General features: G+C 45.5%; 1 protein-coding gene across 3 annotated transcripts in view; it reads right to left on the bottom strand.

Moving 5' to 3' along the window:
* Nucleotides 1–20,006, bottom strand: part of LOC137384193 (GMP reductase 1) — a 152,776-nt gene that overhangs the window by 19,813 nt on the left and 112,957 nt on the right. For all 3 annotated transcript variants that reach the window (XM_068057844.1, XM_068057851.1, XM_068057860.1), the window contains one exon: nucleotides 17,400–17,559. In XM_068057844.1, the coding sequence (XP_067913945.1) occupies nucleotides 17,400–17,559 (160 nt within the window). The remainder of the gene's footprint in view (nucleotides 1–17,399; nucleotides 17,560–20,006) is intronic.

Raw genomic sequence — 20,006 nt, 5'->3', positions numbered from 1 at the left:
CACCCTCCTCCTCTAACCAAAAAAAAAGGACTCTGGTGTGTTGATAAGGTAAGCTTTTTATTTAAGAAGTTCTGTCCGTTGGATTGCTAACCTAACAAGTTTTGACTTTTTTTTTTTGGTTTTTCAGTAGATTTGTTGGGAATTTAGAATAGTGGGAATGGAGATTAAGGCAGTTGTATGTTCCTCCTGCAGAATGTGGGAGGTCAGGGTCGCCAAGAGTGTCCCTGCTGACTGCATCTGCGGGAAGTGCACCCAACTCCAGCTCCTCGAGAACCGCTTTAGGGAGCTGGAGCTGGATGAACTTCGGATCATTCGGGAGGCGGAGGGGGTTATTGAGAGGAGTTATGGGGAGGTAGTCACACATCAGGTAAAAGAAGTAGGTAGATGGGTTACCGTCAGGGGAAGGAGAGGGAACCAGCAGGCAGTGCAGGGATCCCCTGTGGCCATTTCCCTCAACAACAGGTATACCGTTTTGGATACTGTTGCGGGGGACGACTTACCAGGGGTAAGCAATGGGGTACAGGTATCTGGCACAGAGTCTGTCCCTGTTGCTCAGAAGGGAAGGGGGAAGAGGAGCAGAGCATTAGTCATTGGGGACTCCATAGTTAGGGGAACAGATAGGAGGTTCTGTGGGAACGACAGAGACTCACGGTTGGTGTGTTGCCTCCCAGGTGCCAGGGTTCGTGATGTCTCGGATCGTGTTTTTGGGATCCTTAAGGGGGAGGGGGAGCAGCCCCAAGTCGTGGTCCACATAGGCACCAACGACATAGGTAGGAAGAGAGATGGGGATTTAAGACAGAAATTCAGGGAGCTAGGGTGGAAGCTTAGAGCGAGAACAAACAGAGTTGTTATCTCTGGGTTGTTGCCCGTGATAGCGAAGCGAGGAATAGGGAGAGAGAGGAGTTGAACACGTGGCTGCAGGGATGGTGCAGGAGGGAGGGTTTTGGTTTCCTGGATAATTGGGGCTCTTTCTGGGGTAGGTGGGACCTCTACAAACAGGATGGTCTTCACCTGAACCAGAGGGGTACCAATATCCTGGGGGAGAGATTTGCTAGTGCTCTTCGGGGGGGTTTAAACTAATTCAGCAGGGGAATGGGAACCTAAATTGTAGTGCCAGTGTACAGGATGTTGAGAGTAGTGAGGTCAGGGATAAGGTTACAAGGACGCAAGAGGGCACTGGCAAGCAAGAACCTGGTTTAAAGTGTGTCTACTTCAACGCCAGGAGCATCCGGAATAAGGTGGGTGAGCTTGCAGCATGGGTTGGTACCTGGGATCTCGATGTAGTGGCCATTTCGGAGACATGGGTAGAGCAGGGGCAGGAATGGATGTTGCAGGTTCCGGGATTTAGATGTTTCAGTAAGAACAGAGAAGATGGTAAAAGAGGGGGGGGGGTGTGGCATTGTTAATCAAGGAGAGTATTACAGCGACAGAAAGGACGTTTGAGGACTCGTCTACTGAGGTAGTATGGGCCGAGGTTAGAAACAGGAGAGGTGAGGTCACCCTGTTTGGGAGTCTTTTATAGACCTCCGAATAGTTCCAGAGATGTAGAGGAAAGGATAGCGAAGATGATTCTCGACAGGGGCGAGAGTAACAGGGTAGTTGTTATGGGGGACTTTAACTTTCCAAATATTGACTGGAAATACTATAGTTCGACTACTTTAGATGGGTCAGTTTTTGTCCAGTGTGTGCAGGAGGGTTTTCTGACACAGTATGTAGACAGGCCAACCAGGGGCGATGCCACATTGGATTTGGTACTGGGTAATGAACCCGGCCAGGTGTTAGATTTAGATGTAGGTGAGCACTTTGGTGATAGTGATCACAATTCGGTTAGGTTTACCTTAGCGATGGGCAGGGACAGGTATATACCACAGGGCAAGAATTATAGCTGGGGGAAAGGAAATTATGATGCGATTAGGCAAGATTTAGGATGCGTAGGATGGGGAAGGAAACGGCACGGGATGGGCACAATCGAAATGTGGAGCTTATTCAAGGAGCAGCTACTGCGTGTCCTTGATAAGTATGTACCTGTCAGGCAGGGAGGAAGTTGTCGAGCGAGGGAGCCGTGGTTTACTAAAGAAGTTGAAGCGCTTGTCAAGAGGAAGAAGAAGGCTTATGTTAGGATGAGACGTGAAGGCTCAGTTAGGGCGCTTGAGAGTTACAAGCTAGCCAGGAAGGATCTAAAGGGAGAGCTAAGAAGAGCAAGGAGAGGACACGAGAAGTCATTGGCGGATAGGATCAGGGAAAACCCTAAGGCTTTCTATAGGTATATCAGGAATAAAAGAATGACTCGAGTTAGATTAGGGCCAATCAAGGATAGTAGTGGGAAGTTGTGTGTGGAATCAGAGGAGATAGGGGAAGCGTTAAATGAATATTTTGCGTCAGTATTTACAGTAGAGAAAGAAAATGTTGTCGAGGAGAATACTGAGATTCAGGCTACGAGGCTAGATGGGATTGAGGTTCACAAGGAGGAGGTGTTAGCAATTTTGGAAAGTGTGAAAATAGATAAGTCCCCTGGGCCAGATGGGATTTATCCTAGAATTCTCTGGGAAGCTAGGGAGGAGATTGCAGAGCCTTTGTCCTTGATCTTTATGTCGTCATTGTCGACAGGAATAGTGCCGGAAGACTGGAGGATAGCAAATGTTGTCCCCTTGTTCAAGAAGGGGAGTAGAGACAGCCTTGGTAATTATAGACCTGTGAGCCTTACTTCGGTTGTGGGCAAAATGTTGGAAAAGGTTATGAGAGATAGGATTTATAATCATCTAGAAAAGAATAAGTTCATTAGTGATAGTCAGCACGGTTTTGTGAAGGGTAGGTCGTGCCTCACAAACCTTATTGAGTTTTTCGAGAAGGTGACCAAACAGGTGGATGAGGGTAAAGCAGTGGATGTGGTGTATATGGATTTCAGTAAGGCGTTTGATAAGGTTCCCCACGGTAGGCTTTTGCAGAAAATACGTAAGTATGGGGTTGAAGGTGATTTAGAGCTTTGGATCAGAAATTGGCTAGCTGAAAGAAGACAGAGGGTGGTGGTTGATGGCAAATGTTCATCCTGGAGTTTAGTTACTAGTGGTGTACCACAAGGATCTGATTTGGGGCCAATGCTGTTTGTCATTTTTATAAATGACCTGGAAGAGGGTGTAGAAGGGTGGGTTAGTAAATTTGCAGATGGCACGAAGGTCGGTGGAGTTGTGGATAGTGCTGAAGGATGTTGTAGGGTACAGAGGGACATAGATAGGCTGCAGAGCTGGGCTGAGAGATGGCAAATGGAGTTTAATGCGGAAAAGTGTGAGGTGATTCACTTTGGAAGGAGTAACAGGAATGCAGAGTACTGGGCTAATGGGAAGATTCTTGGTAGTGTAGATGAACAGAGAGATCTTGGTGTCCAGGTACATAAATCCCTGAAAGTTGTTACCCAGGTTAATAGGGCTGTTAAGAAGGCATATGGTGTGTTAGCTTTTATTAGTAGGGGGATCGAGTTTCGGAGCCACGATGTCATGCTGCAGCTGTACAAAACTCTGGTGAGACCGCACCTGGAGTATTGCGTGCAGTTCTGGTCACCGCATTATAGGAAGGATGTGGAAGCTTTGGAAAGGGTGCAGAGGAGATTTACTAGGATGTTGCCTGGTATGGAGGGAAGGTCTTACGAGGAAAGGCTGAGGGACTTGAGGTTGTTTTCGTTGGAGAGAAGGAGGAGGAGAGGTGACTTAATAGAGACATATAAGATAATCAGAGGGTTAGATAGGGTGGATAGTGAGAGTCTTTTTCCTTGGATGGTGATGGCAAACACGAGGGGACATAGCTTTAAGTTGAGGGGTGATAGATATAGGACAGATGTCAGAGGTAGTTTCTTTACTCAGAGAGTAGTAGGGGCGTGGAACGCCCTGCCTGCAGCAGTAGTAGACTCGCCAACTTTAAGGGCATTTAAGTGGTCATTGGATAGACATATGGATGAAAATGGAATAGTGTAGGTCAGATGGTTTCACAGGTCGGCGCAACATCGAGGGCCGAAGGGCCTGTACTGCGCTGTAATGTTCTAATTCTAATTCTAAACAAACAGGGTGAGGGATCAAGCCTAGATAGATGCAGCAATGCAAAGGGTAGAGTCAAGACAGGAGAGCAGAATAGTAATATGGGAAACGAAGGTCAGAGAATGGCAGGAAGGGACAGAAAGAAAAAACCTACTAACACACCAACAGTCAAGACTAGATGTTACAAAGATAATGAGAAGATAAAACTGAAGGCTCTGTACCTGAACGCATGTAGCATTCATAACAAAGTAGACAAACTGATAGCACACATTGATCTGAAAGCCTTTACGGAGACGTGGCTGCAGGATGACGAGGATTGAATCCTGAATAGTGAAGGGTATATGATATTCAAGAAGAATAGAAAGCTAAGGAAAGATGTAGGGGTAGCCCTGTTAATCAAGGATGGCATTGGTGCAATAGTTAGAGATGACCTTGGTTCAGGAAATCAGGATGTAGAATCGGTTTTGGTGGAGATGAGGAATAGTAGGGGGAAAGAAGTCACTAGGGGGAGGGTCTACAGGCCCTCTAACAGCAACCGCAATGTAGGACAAAGTCTTCAAGAAGAAATATTGGGTGCTTCTAATAAAGGGGCGGCAATAATCATGGGTGATTTTAATCTACATATAAACTGGAAAAATCAGATTGACAATAGTAGCCTGGATAGGTTCTTCAAGCAGCGCGTTCTGGAACCAACCAGAGAACAGGTTATATTATATAATATAAAAACAAGAAATGCTGGAACCACTCAGCAGGTCTGGCAGCATCTGTGGAATGAGAAGCAGAGCTAACGTTTCGGGTCAGTGACCCTTCTTCGGAACTGCCAGACCTGCTGAGTGGTTCCAGCATTTCTTGTTTTTATTTCAGATTTCCAGCATCCGCAGTATTTTGCTTTTATAACAGGTTATATTCGACTTGGTGTAGTGTAATGTGACAGGATTAATCAATGACCTCACAGTAAAGGCACCTCTAGGTAGCAGCGACCACAATATGATTGAATTTTACATCCAGTTTGAAAGAGAGAAGAGTGGGTCTAAGACTAGTATTTTAAACTTAAATAAGGGCAACTATGTGGGCATGAAAGCTGAACTAGCTGAAGTGAACTGGGCTACTAGGCTAGGAGATAGATCAATTGAGAAGCAGTGGCAGACATTTAAGGGGATATTTCAGAATACTCAGAATAAGTATATTTCTACTATAAAGAAAAATTCTAAAGGGAGGACCCACCCAATCCGTGGTTAACTAAAAAAGTTAAGGAAAGCATTAAACTTGAGGAAAAAGCATATAATTGTGCAAAGATGAGAGGCAGGTCAGATGATTGGTCAGAATATAAAGAGCAGCAGAGAATGACAAAAAGGTTAATTAGGAGAAAGAAATTGGAGTATGAGAGGAAGCTAGCTAGAAATGTAAAAACAGATAGCAAGAGTTTCTACAGGTGTTTAAAAAGGAAAAGAGTAAGTAAAGTGAATGCTGGTCCTCCAGAGAGTGAAAATGGGGAATTAATAGATAATAAGGAAATGGCAGATGAAATGAACAAATATTTTGCTTCTGTCCTTCCCTATAGAGGATACAAAAAAAACATTCCAGTAATAGCTGTAAATCAGGTGGAAGGAAGAGAGGAACTTGCTGAAATTACAATCACCAGGGAAGTGGTAATGAGCAAACTGATGGAGCTGTGGGCTGATAAGTCCCCAGGTCCTGATGGACTTCATCCTAGGGTCTTAATAGAGGTGGTTTATGAGGTAGTAGATGTGTTGGTAATTTTTCAAAATTTGCTAGATTCTGGAAAGGTTTCCTCAGACTGGAAAGTAGCAAATATAACCCCTCTATTCAAGAAGAGGGGAGGCAGAAAACAGGTAACTGTAGGCCAGTTAGCTTGACATCTGTCGGGGGGAAGGTGTTAGAATCGATCATTAAGGAGGCTGTAGTGGGGCACTTAAAAAAAAAACTCAAGGTAATCGGGAATAGTCAGCATGGCTTTGTGAAAGGGAGATCATGTTTAACCAATTCATTGGAGTTCTTCGAAGAAGTAATGTGCTCTGGATAAAAGGGGAGCCCGTTGACGTACTGTATTTGGATTTCCACAAGGTGCCACTTAAAAGGTTATTGTGCAAAGTAGGAGCTCATGGTGTAGTGGTAACATATTAATATGGATAGAAGATTGGCTGGCTGGCAGAAAACAGAGAGTATGCATAAATGGGTCCTTTTCTGATTGGCAAGATGTGACGAATGGAGTCTCGCAGGGGTCTGTGTTGGGGCCTCAACTTTTTACAATTTATATCAATGACTTAGATGAGGGGAGCGATGGCATGGTAGCTAAATTTGCAGATGGCACAAAGATAGGTAGGAAAGTATGTTGTGAAGAGGACAGAAGGAACTTGCAGACTGATATAGATAGGTTGAGTGAGCGGACAGAAATCTGGCAGATGGATTATAATGTGGGAAAATGTGAAATTGTTCACTTTGGCTGGAAGAATAAAAAAGCAGCGTATTTCGTAATCGGAAAACAACTGCAGAATTCTGAGGTGCAGAGGGATCTAGGTGTTCTAGTGCATGAGTCATAAAAAGTTAGTATACAGGTACAGCAGGTAATAAAGAAGGCTAATGGAATGCTATCCTTTACTGTGAGAGGAATTGAAAATAAAAGTAAGGATGTTATGCTTCAGTTCTACAGGGCATTGGTGAGATCACATCTCGAATACTGTGTGCAATTTTGGTCTCCTTATTTAAGGAAGGATCTGAATGCGTTGGATGTAGTTCAGAGGAGGTTTACTAGATTGATACCTGGAATGAGCGGGTTGTCTTACGAGGAAAGGTTGGACAGACTGGGCTTGTTTTCACTGGAGTTTAGAAGAGTGAGGGGAGATTTGACTTAAGTACATAAGATCCTGAACGGTCTTGACAAGGTGGATGTTGAAAGGGTGTTTCCTCTTGTTCGGCAAGGGAATCAGAGGTTATCAGGTGTAGATGGGAGTGTGGAATTAGAGACACAAACAGATCAGCCATGATCTTATTGAATGGAGGAGCAGGCTTGATGTGCCGAATGGTCGTCTTCTGCTCCTAACTCAGATGCTATGGTGGTATAGATAGTGTAATGGCTGAAAGCCGACTTGCTGAAGGTTGAAAAGTTGCTTCAGCCACCAAAGGCCCATCTGCCTTTTTTTTTCAAAAGAAAATCTGGAAGTCCGAAATACACAGCAGGTCAGCCCATATTTGTAAAGCAAAAAGGCAGGTTAACAATTCATGTCTGTACCCTTCTTCAGTTCTGATGAAACTTGCACAGCCAGTGGCAGAGCTAGGTTTGGTTGACTTGGGGGGAGGGATGATGTGTCAGATTGGCAGGAAGGAGACAGAGCTGGGAAATGCCGACTTGCCCAGTCCAAAGGCCAAGCCAGGAACCGTACAGATGTGCTGGCCATGCCTCAAGGCTGAACACAGGTGTCCAAAGTTCCTGCGAGTGAAATGCAGGCATGTCCTGATGTCGGCCAACATCAAAATAATTGCGGCGAGTTGGTCATGACTCCTGGCTAGCCCCACCACCATACACACCCAAAATATCCTAACCTGTCTTTTCACTTTATAGATGTTGACTGATCTATTTATTTTCAGCATTTATTCCCTTCTGTTTTTTGCTGTTTCGTACACCAGGGAACTGAAGCACCAATGTTTACACCAAGAAGAGTGCTGATAGGATTCTTGTGAGAGTGTTGCAAATGAAATATTTTCTGGTTCTGCGAGCATAGGAAAAAGAAGCGTTAAATAAAAACAGAAAATTCTGGCAATATACAGCAAGACCCCCATCAGCAGCAGAGGACAGGCGCTGTATACCTTTGTCAGAGTTGTACAGCACATCAGGAAGCCAGTTGACCCATCAAGCCTGTGCCAGCTCTTTGAAAGTACTATTAAATTAGTCCTACTCCCTTGCTCTTTCCCCATAGCCCTACATAGAACTGGGAACTGGAATCATAGAATGTTACAGCACAGTAAGAGGCCACTCAGTTCTTCAAATCTGCACTAGTTTTTTTCCACTCCTGCTTGTTTCCTTGTAACTAAAGGACATAAATGAGCTGCTACATATTTCAGAACAAACCAAAAGTCGGGATCAAAGAATAATAGAAATCATGAATCAGGACTACTAACTTCTCTCAGAGAGGATATAATAGGGCTGATTCCCTGACTGGGTGTTCCTGATGAGGAATTGTGCTCACAGGAAGCAGTGGTTGGGAAAATTATAGGCCTGAAACTCTTAATTTTCAGGGAGAATTCAGAGTTCCAACAACGACCTCCTGCAAGTGTAACTCCTCACCAACAGTTGAGCACCAGCTCCAAAGCCCATTGTCCCCAACACCCAAATCCCTAGCATCCAGTGGTAGTCCCAAGGCAAACATATCACAGGCCGGGAAGACCTGTGTTTTAAAAAAGGAAATAGTGTTCCAGGCAGCCAATTTTAACAGATCCAGCAAGTCCACTCCAATGCTGCTGCTGACTGCACAAGATCTGTGCTCCAAGAGTTGGTGGACCCAGCAGCTCTCCAACACCAATGTAGAAGCAGCCAATGAAAAGCAAAAATAACAGTTGCTGTCAGGCTTTAAGCAAAAAAGCTGCAGACAAAATTCCATAAAAAGGATTAATTGAAATGATTACTGTAACCATGGAAACTGTCCTGGAAGAGTCTTTATATTGTGCAGTGCTATGATGAGGAATGAGGCTGCTTCTTGGCATCAATGAGCTTGTTACTGAATGCGTCATTTCTATTCCAATTTTAATAGAAACTGCAGTATAATCTTTCATGTATTTATCCCCCAACTAACACCTAAAAACAGTTGCATCTGGTCATTATCCCATTGCTGCTTGTGGGACTTTGCTTTGAGCAAATTGGCTGCTGTGTTTCCTACATTGCATCAGAGACTACAGTTCAAAAAATACTTCATTGGCTGTAAAGCACTTTGGGATGTCCGGAGATCATGATAAATGTAAGCTCTTTCATATCCATATCCTCCCATCACAAAGACCAGCTACTTCCACCTCTGACCTCTTTCATCTCCTCCTCTGCCTCACCTCATTTGCTGCTGAAACCGTCATCCATGCCTTAGTTGTGGCTAGACAGGACTATTACAAGCTTTCCAGGCTCTCGCCTTACATCCTCCATAAATTTGAGCTCATCCAAAACTTTGTTGCCCATATCCTGAATTGGGTTCACCTGTCAACCCCGGGCTTGCTAACCTACAGCGTCTCTTTTTTAAAAATCCTCATCATTGGTTTCAAATCCCGCCAATGCCTCGCCTCTCCATATCTCTGTAATCTCCTCTAGCCCTACAGCTCCTGAAAGCCCTCTGCATTCCTTCTATTCTAACCTCTTGCACATCCCCTATTTTAATCGCCCCACCATTGGCAGCCATGCCTTCAGCTGCCCAGGCCCTAAGTGCTGGAATTCCCCCTCAACTTTTTTGCTTCTCTCCTCCTTTAAGATGCTCCTTAAAATTTTCCTCTTTGAGTAAACCTTTGGTCGCCTGTACTAATATCTCTATGTGGCTCGGAGTCAAATTTTGTTTGATCACTCCTATGAATGCCTTGGGACGTTCTATTATATTAAAGACACTATAATAAATGCAAGTTGTTGTTTATAGCCAATGAAATATTTGTTGAAGTGCAGCCACTGCTGTAATTTAGGAAACACAGCAGCCAATTTGCACAAAGCAAGGTCCCACAGGGAGCAGATCAGATCATCTGTTTTTCGCTGTTGTGCTGTATTTCTAAATCACGTTCAAGTCATGGAGTGGGGCTTAAACTCACAAGCTTGTCATTCAGAGGCAAAGTGTTATCAATTGCGCCAAGCTGACATTTAAAATTGAAAACAATTCTGATGCCACTTCAACCACTCGAGATGATTATATACAGTTCACACTTTATCCCTGACCTCACTACTATGGTAGAACTGTATTAGTGAAAGATGCAACAGTCCTGTTGAAAGACAAACATGACAAAGCATCACAACAATTGAAAGATTTACTCTCTCATGCCACTGCTGCTTTGCACATTCATGCGGGGAAGACCACAGAGCTCTGGGTAGGCATGAGTCCTGTTGGTCTTGGAGCAATCCTGACTCAGACAGAAATGGTTGAGAACAGAAAAACCTTCAATTACTCCAATCATTTGTTTGTTACCTTCTACAGAAAAACATAGCTGGAATGGACAAGATGACAGAGTACAAGATATCCAAAGGTGTTCATATAAGGTTATTAAAGGATGAAAAATCACTTGAATCTACCTTTTGGAAAGCCAACGTCAAGTTCCTCACTCCAACCTGAAGTGGCTTTTGAATCTGCAATTAAGTAATATTAAGGTGGAGCAATGTGCAGCAGGAGAAATTCTAACGATTACATGTGACAGCTTCCCAAAGCCAAACTTTGCCTGGAAGCACTCTTCAAAATTAACAGAACAGTTCATCAACTTCACTCCGCAGTACATCACTGTAAAGGCACTCTGAGTTGATGAAGACTAACATACTGCATAACAAATTCTGATTCAGTTGATGAAAGAAACACAAATCGCTGGGATGCAAGGGAAGTAATATCACTGACTGGGTTGTTTCCAAAGGAGATAAAATGGCTGCACGGGGAGCCTTGCATCTAGAGAACACCAAGGAATTTTGATGGCAAACTCATTACTACTTGAAAGATTGGGCTCGCTGCTGTAGACAGGAAAGCTATGAAGTCAAGCACAGCATTCTATCAACACACATGAATTACCAGACTACCATATAATATACTTGTTATCACAATCAAAACCTATGGAATTAAAGGGACAGCAGCAGCATGGATACCAAACTGACTAAAGGCCAGAAAGCAGACTGGAGGGAAGTGTGCAGTGGTGTTCCCTGGGTGTTGGTATTAGGAGTACTGCTCCTTTTGATGCATATTAATGACCTGGACTTTGGAATACAGGGCATAATTTCAAAGTTTGCAGATGATACAAAACTCAGAAATGTAGTAAACAATGAAAAGGATAGTTACAGATGGCAGTAGGACATAAACAGACTGGTAAAATAGGCAGACACGTGGCAGATGAAATGTAGTACATGAAAGTGTGAAGTGATTCATTTTGATAGGAAGCATGAGAGGTAATATGAACTAAATGTTACAGGTTTAAACTGGGTGCAAGAACAGAGAGACCTGGGGGTGTAGGTACACAAATCTTTATGGCAGGATAAGTTGCAAAGGCTTTTGGAAATGCATACGGGGGCCTTGGCTTTATTAATAGAGGAATACAGTACAAAAGCAACAAAGTTATGCAAAAGCATTATAGGCCTCAGCTGGAGTATTGTGTTCAAATCTGGACACTGTGCTATAGGAAGGACGTCAAGGCCTCAGAGAGGGTGCAGAAAAGACTTATTGGAATTGTTGCCAGGGATAAGGGTCTTCAGTTAAGTAAAGAAACTGGTAGAAGCTCGAATGGTATCCTCCTTAGAGCAAAGAAGATTAACAGAAGATTTGATAGAACTGTTCAAAATCATGAATGGTTTTAATAGAGTGGGTAAGAAGAAATGGTTTCCACTAGCAGAAGAGCTGGTACACAGATTTAAGGTGACGAGCAAAAGGACCAGAGACAAAATAGTTTTCAAAGAGCAAGTTGTTGTAATCCAGAATGCCTGAAAGTGTGGTGAAAGAAGATCCAATAGCAACATTCAAAAGAGAATTGGATAAATACTTGAAGGGAAAAAAAATCACAAGGTCATGGGAAAAGAGTAGGGGAGTAGGTTAATTGGACAACTCTAGCAAAGAGCCGACACAGGAACAATGGGCCGATTGACATCTTTCTGTGCTGTACGATTCTAAGAGGTGAGGGCCACTTGTGACGTCTGAACTGTCCGAGTACTAAAACTAAGTGTTGACCTCTGCAGACCTGTTCCATCGGGCAAGAACCTGCTCACAGTTGCGGCTGATTACTCAAAAGCTCCAGCAGCTGAAATTCTGATACCAAATTCTGCTGGAGCCACAATACTGTAACTGGACATGCTCTGTGGTACGTGCAGCTCTGGAAGTCATCAAAGTTGATCGCGGCCTGCCATGTGATGGTGCTGAATTCAGGCAATTCTCATATTATCTTGGGTTTCACCAAAAGCCAAGGAAAAATCAAAAGGGTTCACGGGGTCACTTAAAAAGAGAGTTGATATGTAGGAAGGAGCGTATGGATGTCAGAACTGTGCAACCTGATAAGGCTCTGCTGTGCAGTCCATGCACGTACACTGGGGAAGCACCTGCCACAGCCTTCCATAAGTCAGAAAATGAGCATCCACTTATTACATTTCAGTAAAACTAAACAGATTGATCTGATACAGTAAAAATGTAATTAGCCAAAGAATTGTATCAAAGAATATTGTGGTGAGAAGAAATATTCTAAAATTTGATACTAAGGATGGTGAAAAGCTATGAACAAGACAAGCTGTCCTCGCCTTCTACACCAGAAACATAGGGTTGAATTTAGTGACCCCGTCGTGGGTCGCGGCAGCAGAGCCGGAAGCAGGCAGCCAATTATAATGGAGGTGTGGGGCGCAGCCAATTATAATGGAGGTGTGGGGCCCATCCAATTACCCGACCGGGGCATGCTCAGATTGTGGCATCAGTCGACTCCAACGCAGATGCTATATTTAAAGCGCTGCCAGCCCTGCTTGTATTGTTGCCTTTCAGTGAGGTAGTGATGCTGGACACAGCTGAAGAGATGTTGAAACTCCTGGACCATCCCCCCACCCCCACCTAACCCCTGCTAAATACAAGGACTTACCACCGTTGGGACGGAGCAGGAGTAACCTGGCAGCATGGCTGAGGCAAGACACCGGGTTTAGCGGTGTTTCCCTGGAGATTCTCCTCCAGGCTGCAAGGGAAAGGCGGGAGGTCCTCTTTCCAAGAGCTGACCAGAAGAGATCCTCCTGCCTGACAAGCAAGTCTGGATGGAGATCACAGAGGAGGCAAGGAGCTGTGGGGGTTAACCCACTGGAACGGGGTCCAGTGCTAAAAGAGAGTCAGTGACCTCCTTCGTTCTGCCATATCTCTCTTCTCTTTGAGGCTTGCATGTGGCCATGCAAGAGGGAGCGCCGTATGCAGAGGAAGTAACCACAAAGGCACTGACAAGGCAGTTAGGCATCACCACATTTTTTTTTTGTGACTCGTACGTGGGATGTGGGCGTCACTGACTAGGCCAGCATTTTTATTGCCCAACGCGAATTGCCCTTGAGAAGGTGATGGTGAGCTGCCTTCTTGAATTGCTGCAGTCCCTGCCGATGCCTGGCTGCAACTCGGCAACAGAACACCTTCTTTCACAGCTCACCCCCATTACCTCCCCTGAGAGCAGTCATGGGGCGAAGCCATGTAGGAAACCACATCAGGGGACGAGGGGCTGCCACTAGCATAACAGTTCTTTTGCTCTTCCTGCGAAGTCTTACTATCTCCCTTTTTCTACTTGCAGGACAAATGGGCCCATAACACCTGGGAGACCTCGCAGACTGGAGGTGGCATCCCAGATCTAAAGTCTCTTTTGTCAGCTGAGGAGGCGCCACTGGAGCTAGCAGAGGCTCAGGGCAGCCATTCAGTAGTGGATGGTGAGACAGGAGTCCCTGCGCAAGAGAGAGGATTGTGTGCATGTGTCCCTCACCACACTTCTGGAGATCCACATCACGCATGGTTGGCATGAGGTGATCTGAACAACCTAACCCACAGATGTTTGTGTTTTCTTATCACAGAATTGCAGAATTGTTACAGCACAGGAGGCCATTCAGCCTGTCATGTCTGTGCTGGCTCTCCAAAGGAGGAATTCACCTAGTGCCACTCCCCCACCTTCTCCCCGTAAACCTGTATATTCTTCCTTTTCAGATAATAATTCAATTCCCTCTTGAATGCCTCGCTTTGAACCTGCCTCCACCACGCTTTCAGGTAGTGCATTCCAGATCCTATCCAGTCCCTGTGTGAAAAAGTTTTTCCTCATGTCTCCATTGCTTTTTTTGCCAATGACCTTAAATCTGTGCTCTCTGGTTCTCAATCCTTCACCAGTAGGAACAGTTTTTCCCTATCTACTCTATCCAGAGCCCCCATGATTTTGAATATGTCTATCAAATCTCCACTCAACCTTCTCTTTTTCAAGGAAAACAGTTCCAACTTCTCCAATCTATTATGCTGTGACAGGGACAAACATCGCCCTCTGTGGAGGAGCAGCAGTCAGAGGATGAACCATCACATCATTCTCCTGCAGCTTCCACCAGCACAGATACTTTCACCTCAGTGGGTATGCGTTCGGGCTTAGATTCAGGATCACAACCTGGTGAGAACACCACACGCGCTTGAGCAGCTGGCTGAGACAGCCAAGGCCTCTGACAGTCAGAGGACTGTGGGTGTCCAGGCCCATGCTGAACCCCAGGCTGATGATGAGCCTCCAGTGTCGACAGCACGGGGCATGCTGGAGTTGCAGAGAGGTAAGGGAACATCTGGTGGAGCTGCCAGAGGCCATGCGCAGCTATCAGCGGACATGGAGGAGTCCATCCGTGTCATGAATGCTGCCATCTTTCAGGAGTGTGAGCACGTGGCTTCCTCGTGGAGAACCAGATCCCACAGATGTGCACATACCTGCACACCATTGTCTTGGCCCTGAGCTCAATGCAGCAGAGGCAAGGCAAGAGATGAGGTGCCTGGAATCTTCTGCAGGTCCTCATCCTTCTCTGGTCAGCAGGAAGGTTCAAGTGAGCCTTGAAAGGTAGGAGAGGCTGAGCTCCACATCTGGGGGTTCCCCTCACAACGCTGAGTCTGGACAGCAGCTCCTCAGTCCCTCCGCCAGTAAGCCTAGCTCCAGTAGCCGCGACGACTGAGGAGAGTCCTGCACCTTTGCGGCAACCGGGGGCTTCAGCCAGCCGGGGCTTTGGGCACCCAGTGAACGGCCGCCAAAGTCATCCCAGGCCTGTCTCCAGCCCAGCTGCTGGCAGCAGGGTCACACCTTGAAGAAGCACTCGTAAACATATAAAGAGCATCTAGACAGATTGGGGATTTACAGGTGTATTAAATTTGCCTTTTATATTGTTCTCTGCACTTTTTTCATAAAGTTTACATTCATTGTTGTGAAATTCTCTTTCTTTCATGCCTGAAATGTAAGATGCTGCCTTCACCCTTGCCCCCTCAATGGGCTGCCAGTGTAGGCAGAAGCTGCATTTGGTATCTCAGATGTGCCAGAGGGCATGATGCAGCTGGGCACGAGGAATGGAATCGAGATAGAGTGGAGGTGACAGGTGGAATACAGTGAGGTGAGTCTTTATTGAGTCCACTTTGAGGGGCCATCATGGTGGCATGAACCTGGTATGTATGACATTGTATCTTGCCACCCTTGTGCATCTCTCAATGGCCCCAGTCTCTGGTGCAAGAGAATCAATATCCAGTGGTGCCTGCTCATTATCCACCTCCACATCCTCATCAGATGAGGACTGGCAATCAATTATGTCCTCTTCATGCAAGGCTGACCCCCCTGCGCCCCCCGCCCCCCCACACTGTGCTAGATTGTGCAGATCACGACAGACCACCACGATGCACAAAACCCTCGCAGGGGCATACTGCAGGGCTCCACCTGATCAATCAAGGCACCGGAGCATCATCTTCAGCCCAATGGCCTGCTCGATGGTTCTTCGGGTGGAGTTGTGATACAAGTGTTGTACTTCTCTACTGCAGTGCAGGAATTCCTCACAGGCGTTAGTAGCCAAGTGTTCAATGGGTAGCCCTTATCCCCGAGAATCCATCCCTGAAGGAGAGTGGGGATGGGGGAGGCGGGGCTTGAAAGGCTCTGGCACCTCAGACTGCCAAAGTACGTAGGGATCGTGGCTACGTCCCGGGAAGTGGGCACACACCTGCAGGAAACGTTTTCGGTGGCGGTAGATCAGTTGAACATTGATGGAATGGAAGCCCTTCCTGTTGATGAAGAGGGCTGGCAGGACCGTTAGAGCCTTGATGGCCACGTGCGGGCAGTTAATGACACCTTGCACCTGGGGGAATCCAGCGATGGCCCCGAAGTCGATGGTCCTCGCAGCTTGACTGTCAGGGTGGGTCCGGTCGTGCACATAGTCGCCAGCCCTCTTGAACAAGGAACTGATCACCACCTTACTGCAGCAGTGGACCGCTGCCTGGGAGACCCTGCACATGTGCCCAATGGATCCCTGGAAAGAACCAGATGCAGAGAGGTTGAGTGCCACAGTGATCTTCAGAGCCACAGGCATTGAGCCCATGGGTCGCAGCTCATCCTGCAGCATAGCGCAAAAGTTGGTGACGGCCTCCCTGGAGAGCCGCAGTCATTGCTAACACTGCCGCTCGGACATTTGGAGGTAGCTGAGGCAAATCCGGTACGCACTCTGGCGTAGGTGGGCCCTTCTTGCCCTGACTGGCTGCTGCCGCTCTCCTCTTGGCGCTTCATGTACAAAGAGATATCACTTCAGAATGAGATAGCAGAAATTCACAAGGATATGTCTCATTGCAAGAAAGTGAAGCCTGATGAGAATAAAGTTGACTTAGCCGAGAATGAGGAACCAACAGTCTGGGGAGACTGCATCCAATTCAACAGAATCTGCCTGGCACCACCTTTTATATTGCTCTCTTGTTTTGGCAGTGCTGTGCCATTAGAAACAACCAAAGCATTGTTACCAGATGTGCTAAGATTAGTAGCTGGAAAATCACTTATAATTCGCCAGGTCATACCAATGGCTAGCCTGTGTGTCAGGTGCCAGTAACACTAATATAGCCTTAGAGCAATGTAAAAACAGCTTAGGAATAGGAGACTTGCTGCATCTGAGGATTGTGTGGTAAACAAAATGCCATAATTCTCAAGTCTTGTGTCAGTATTGTCATTATAGGACTCAGTAAATCTGTGTTTGCAAGGATTATATTATTTATGGTTACAGTTTATTCTCTAAGTTTAGTGTTAAATGCACACCTGCACAAGTGTACATCTTGTTAATGAGCTGAAAGTTAAAAGGTATGTTGCAAATATTGGTCCAGTCTCCATGTTTGGCAGTTAAGGTTTTTTTTAAAAAAGCATGCATCTTTTGAAGGAAAGGAGGGACTTCATTTTAAAACTACAATGTATAACAGCACTAATGTCCATCAGGTGGAGGTAGTTAAGGAAGCAACAATACATTTAGTTCTGGCTGAGATGAATGTAATTGGTGTTAGTGAAGGAATAAGGACAGGGCTAGTACCTTCTCCCTAGTTAATTCAGAACCCAGTTCCATGTAGTCATTCTGTACTAAGTTACTGGAGCTGGTGCCACATAAATAAAACACTTCAAGATGATCATACCTCTTTAAGAAAAAATATCAATTGTTTATGAACATTGCAATGATATTCTTAGTCCCATTACCTGTATTCTGCCACACCTCCAATGTGCTTCTTCATGGCTGTATCAGAGCTCATTCCATAGAAGAGTTTCATCTTCTTGCCATTCTTCTCAATGATTTCTCCAGCACACTGATCGTGACCTGCAAACATCCCTCCCAGCATCACAAAATCAGCTCCAGCCCCTGAAATCAGTGCAAGAGAGTGACTCAGTAACATGGTAGCTTTTAATACCAGCTGACATCCTGGTATTCCCCATCTAACACCAATGTGGGAGCACCATCACCACAGTGGCTGCACATCTCGGGGGAAATTAGGGATGGGCAATAAATGTGGCCTTGCCAACGCTGCCCACATCCTGGCAGGAAGTAATTAAAATTACACTGCTCTGCAGATTCCACACAGTCTCTTTCTGTTCACCTTATGTTATTAAAAAGTAAACAAAATTAAATGTGCATGTGACCTACAGCTCACAGTGGGAGCCCTTGCTGTAAACTGAATCCCCACCAGCAATAGCTATCTGCTAACCTAATAAATGTTCTTTTAAAAAAAAAAGTTACATCATTTATTTTTCTAGGTCTCTGGACAGAATTCTAGATGTGTTGACAACCCCACTGACTTTCTTCCCTTCCCAACCCTCTCCCAATGCCCCTGCTGACACTATATATTCGTATGGCTGGGAAAGCAATTATAGTTCGATGTTGAGGTTAACAGACCATTCAATGGCTTCAGCTGATGCAAGGTGATGGTTGTGATGCCACCAGGAATGGAGCTCTCAGGGCAAGAGTTCAATATGTGGGCGATGGTCTGACTTGGATGGCCACAGTCACAGTTTGGGCTGGTCCTCATGTTCCACTTGTGCAGCAAGTGGCCACATATTCCCTGGTCTGTCCTCAAGCGGTTGAGGGTTGTCAGATTTTCAGTGGGATGTTGAAACCTGGGATTTCACCGCTCGGGTCAGTTACCAGGTTGCAGTAGGTAATGTTAGCAGTCAACCAGGAGGTGCGCCATCAAGAGGTGGGGGGGGGGGGTGATTTGGAGACAGCAACCTTCACGTGGTCCTCTTGTTAAAGAACGTTTTCCAACTTGAAAACCTGCAAAGTAATGCTGTCAAGAAGGCCACCAAACCCCAGTCATCAGGCTCCAGGTGCAAGCAGTAAAAACCCACTAGAAAATGGATTCTCTGCCTGATGCTGAGAGCCCTGTGCACATAGGGAAACTGTTTGTTGTCATTCTGTGGTACAAACAGTGTACTAAGGTGCTGTAGCATCATGCTCCTTAAAGGTACTTTTTTTGCAGTTAGCACTTTATATTTTATTTGGAGCTTTTTGTAACATGCTTTTATTCATACTGTAATAAATGATTTGTTTAATTCACAAGGTTCACTGTGATAGTGGATGAAGATGTTATATTGAGCCCTGTGAGGTTTTGTACAGCAGCACCCTCCAGTGGCACCAGAAATCAGGTACATTCAAATTTCGAAATTCAAGTATTTTGCTATCTATGAAATGTCTGCAACTTTGATACTTTAATTCTCCGTAACATTAAATATTCAGATTTGGGCACAATTTTCTTATCTACATGATTTTTGAAGTGCAGCATTTTATGTTGTCTCTGATTTTACACCACTGTGCAGTTGTACGGCTCCTTTAACATAGCAAAGCGTCCCGAGTTGCTTAACAAGGGCAATATCAATTTTTTAAAATGTTGACACTGAACCATAGAAGGAGATACCAGAACAGATGATCCTAAGCTTGGTCGTTTTGTTTGTTCGTTCGTGGGATGTGAGCGTCGTTGGCTAGGCCAGCATTTGTTGCCCATCCCTAACTGCCCTTGAGAAGGTGGTGGTGCCTTCTTGAAACGCTGTGGTCCATCTGGTACACTCACAATGCAGTTAGTGAGTTTCAGGTTTTTGATCCAGCAACAGTGAAGGAACAGTGACGCAGTTCCAAGTCAGGATGGTGTGTGGCTTGGAGGGGAATTTGCAGGTGGTGTTCCCATGTGTCTGCTGCCCTTGTCCTCCTGGATGGTAGAGGTCATGGGTTTGGAAGGTGCAGTCAAAGGGGGCTTGTTAGGTTGCTGCAGTACATTTTGTCGATGGTACACACTGCTGCTACTGTGCATCAGTGGTGAAGGAAGTGAAGGTTGAAGGTAGTAGATGAAGTGCCAATCAAACGGGCTGCTTTGTCCTGAATGGTGTCGAGCTTCTTGAATGTTGTTGAAGGGGCACTCATTCCATCATATTTCTGACTCGTGCCTTATAAATTGTGGACAGACTTTGGGCACCAAAGGAGCAAACTTAAAGGGGGAAGAGAGAGATGTACAGAAGCAGAGAGGTTTAGGGAGGGAATTCCAGACTTTACAGCAAAGACAGCTGAAAGCATGGCCACCAATGGAGGAATGATTAAAATTGGGAATGTGGAATAGGCCAGATTTGGAGGAGCACAGAAATCTCAAAAGCTTGTAGGGGTGCAGGAGGTTACAGAGATTGGGGGGGGGGGGGGGTGGGGTGAAACCATGGAGGTATTGGAAAACAGGGATGATGATGTTAAAATTGAGGTGTAGTCAGACTGGCAGCCAGTGTATCAATAAGCACAGGGGGTGATGGCTGAGCGAGACTTGGAACAATTAA

The sequence above is a fragment of the Heterodontus francisci genome, chromosome 2, assembly GCF_036365525.1.
Source record: "Heterodontus francisci isolate sHetFra1 chromosome 2, sHetFra1.hap1, whole genome shotgun sequence".
NCBI lineage: Eukaryota > Metazoa > Chordata > Chondrichthyes > Heterodontiformes > Heterodontidae > Heterodontus > Heterodontus francisci.
The sequence above is the reverse complement of the archived record's forward strand: the minus strand, read 5'-3'. Positions and strand labels throughout refer to the sequence as shown.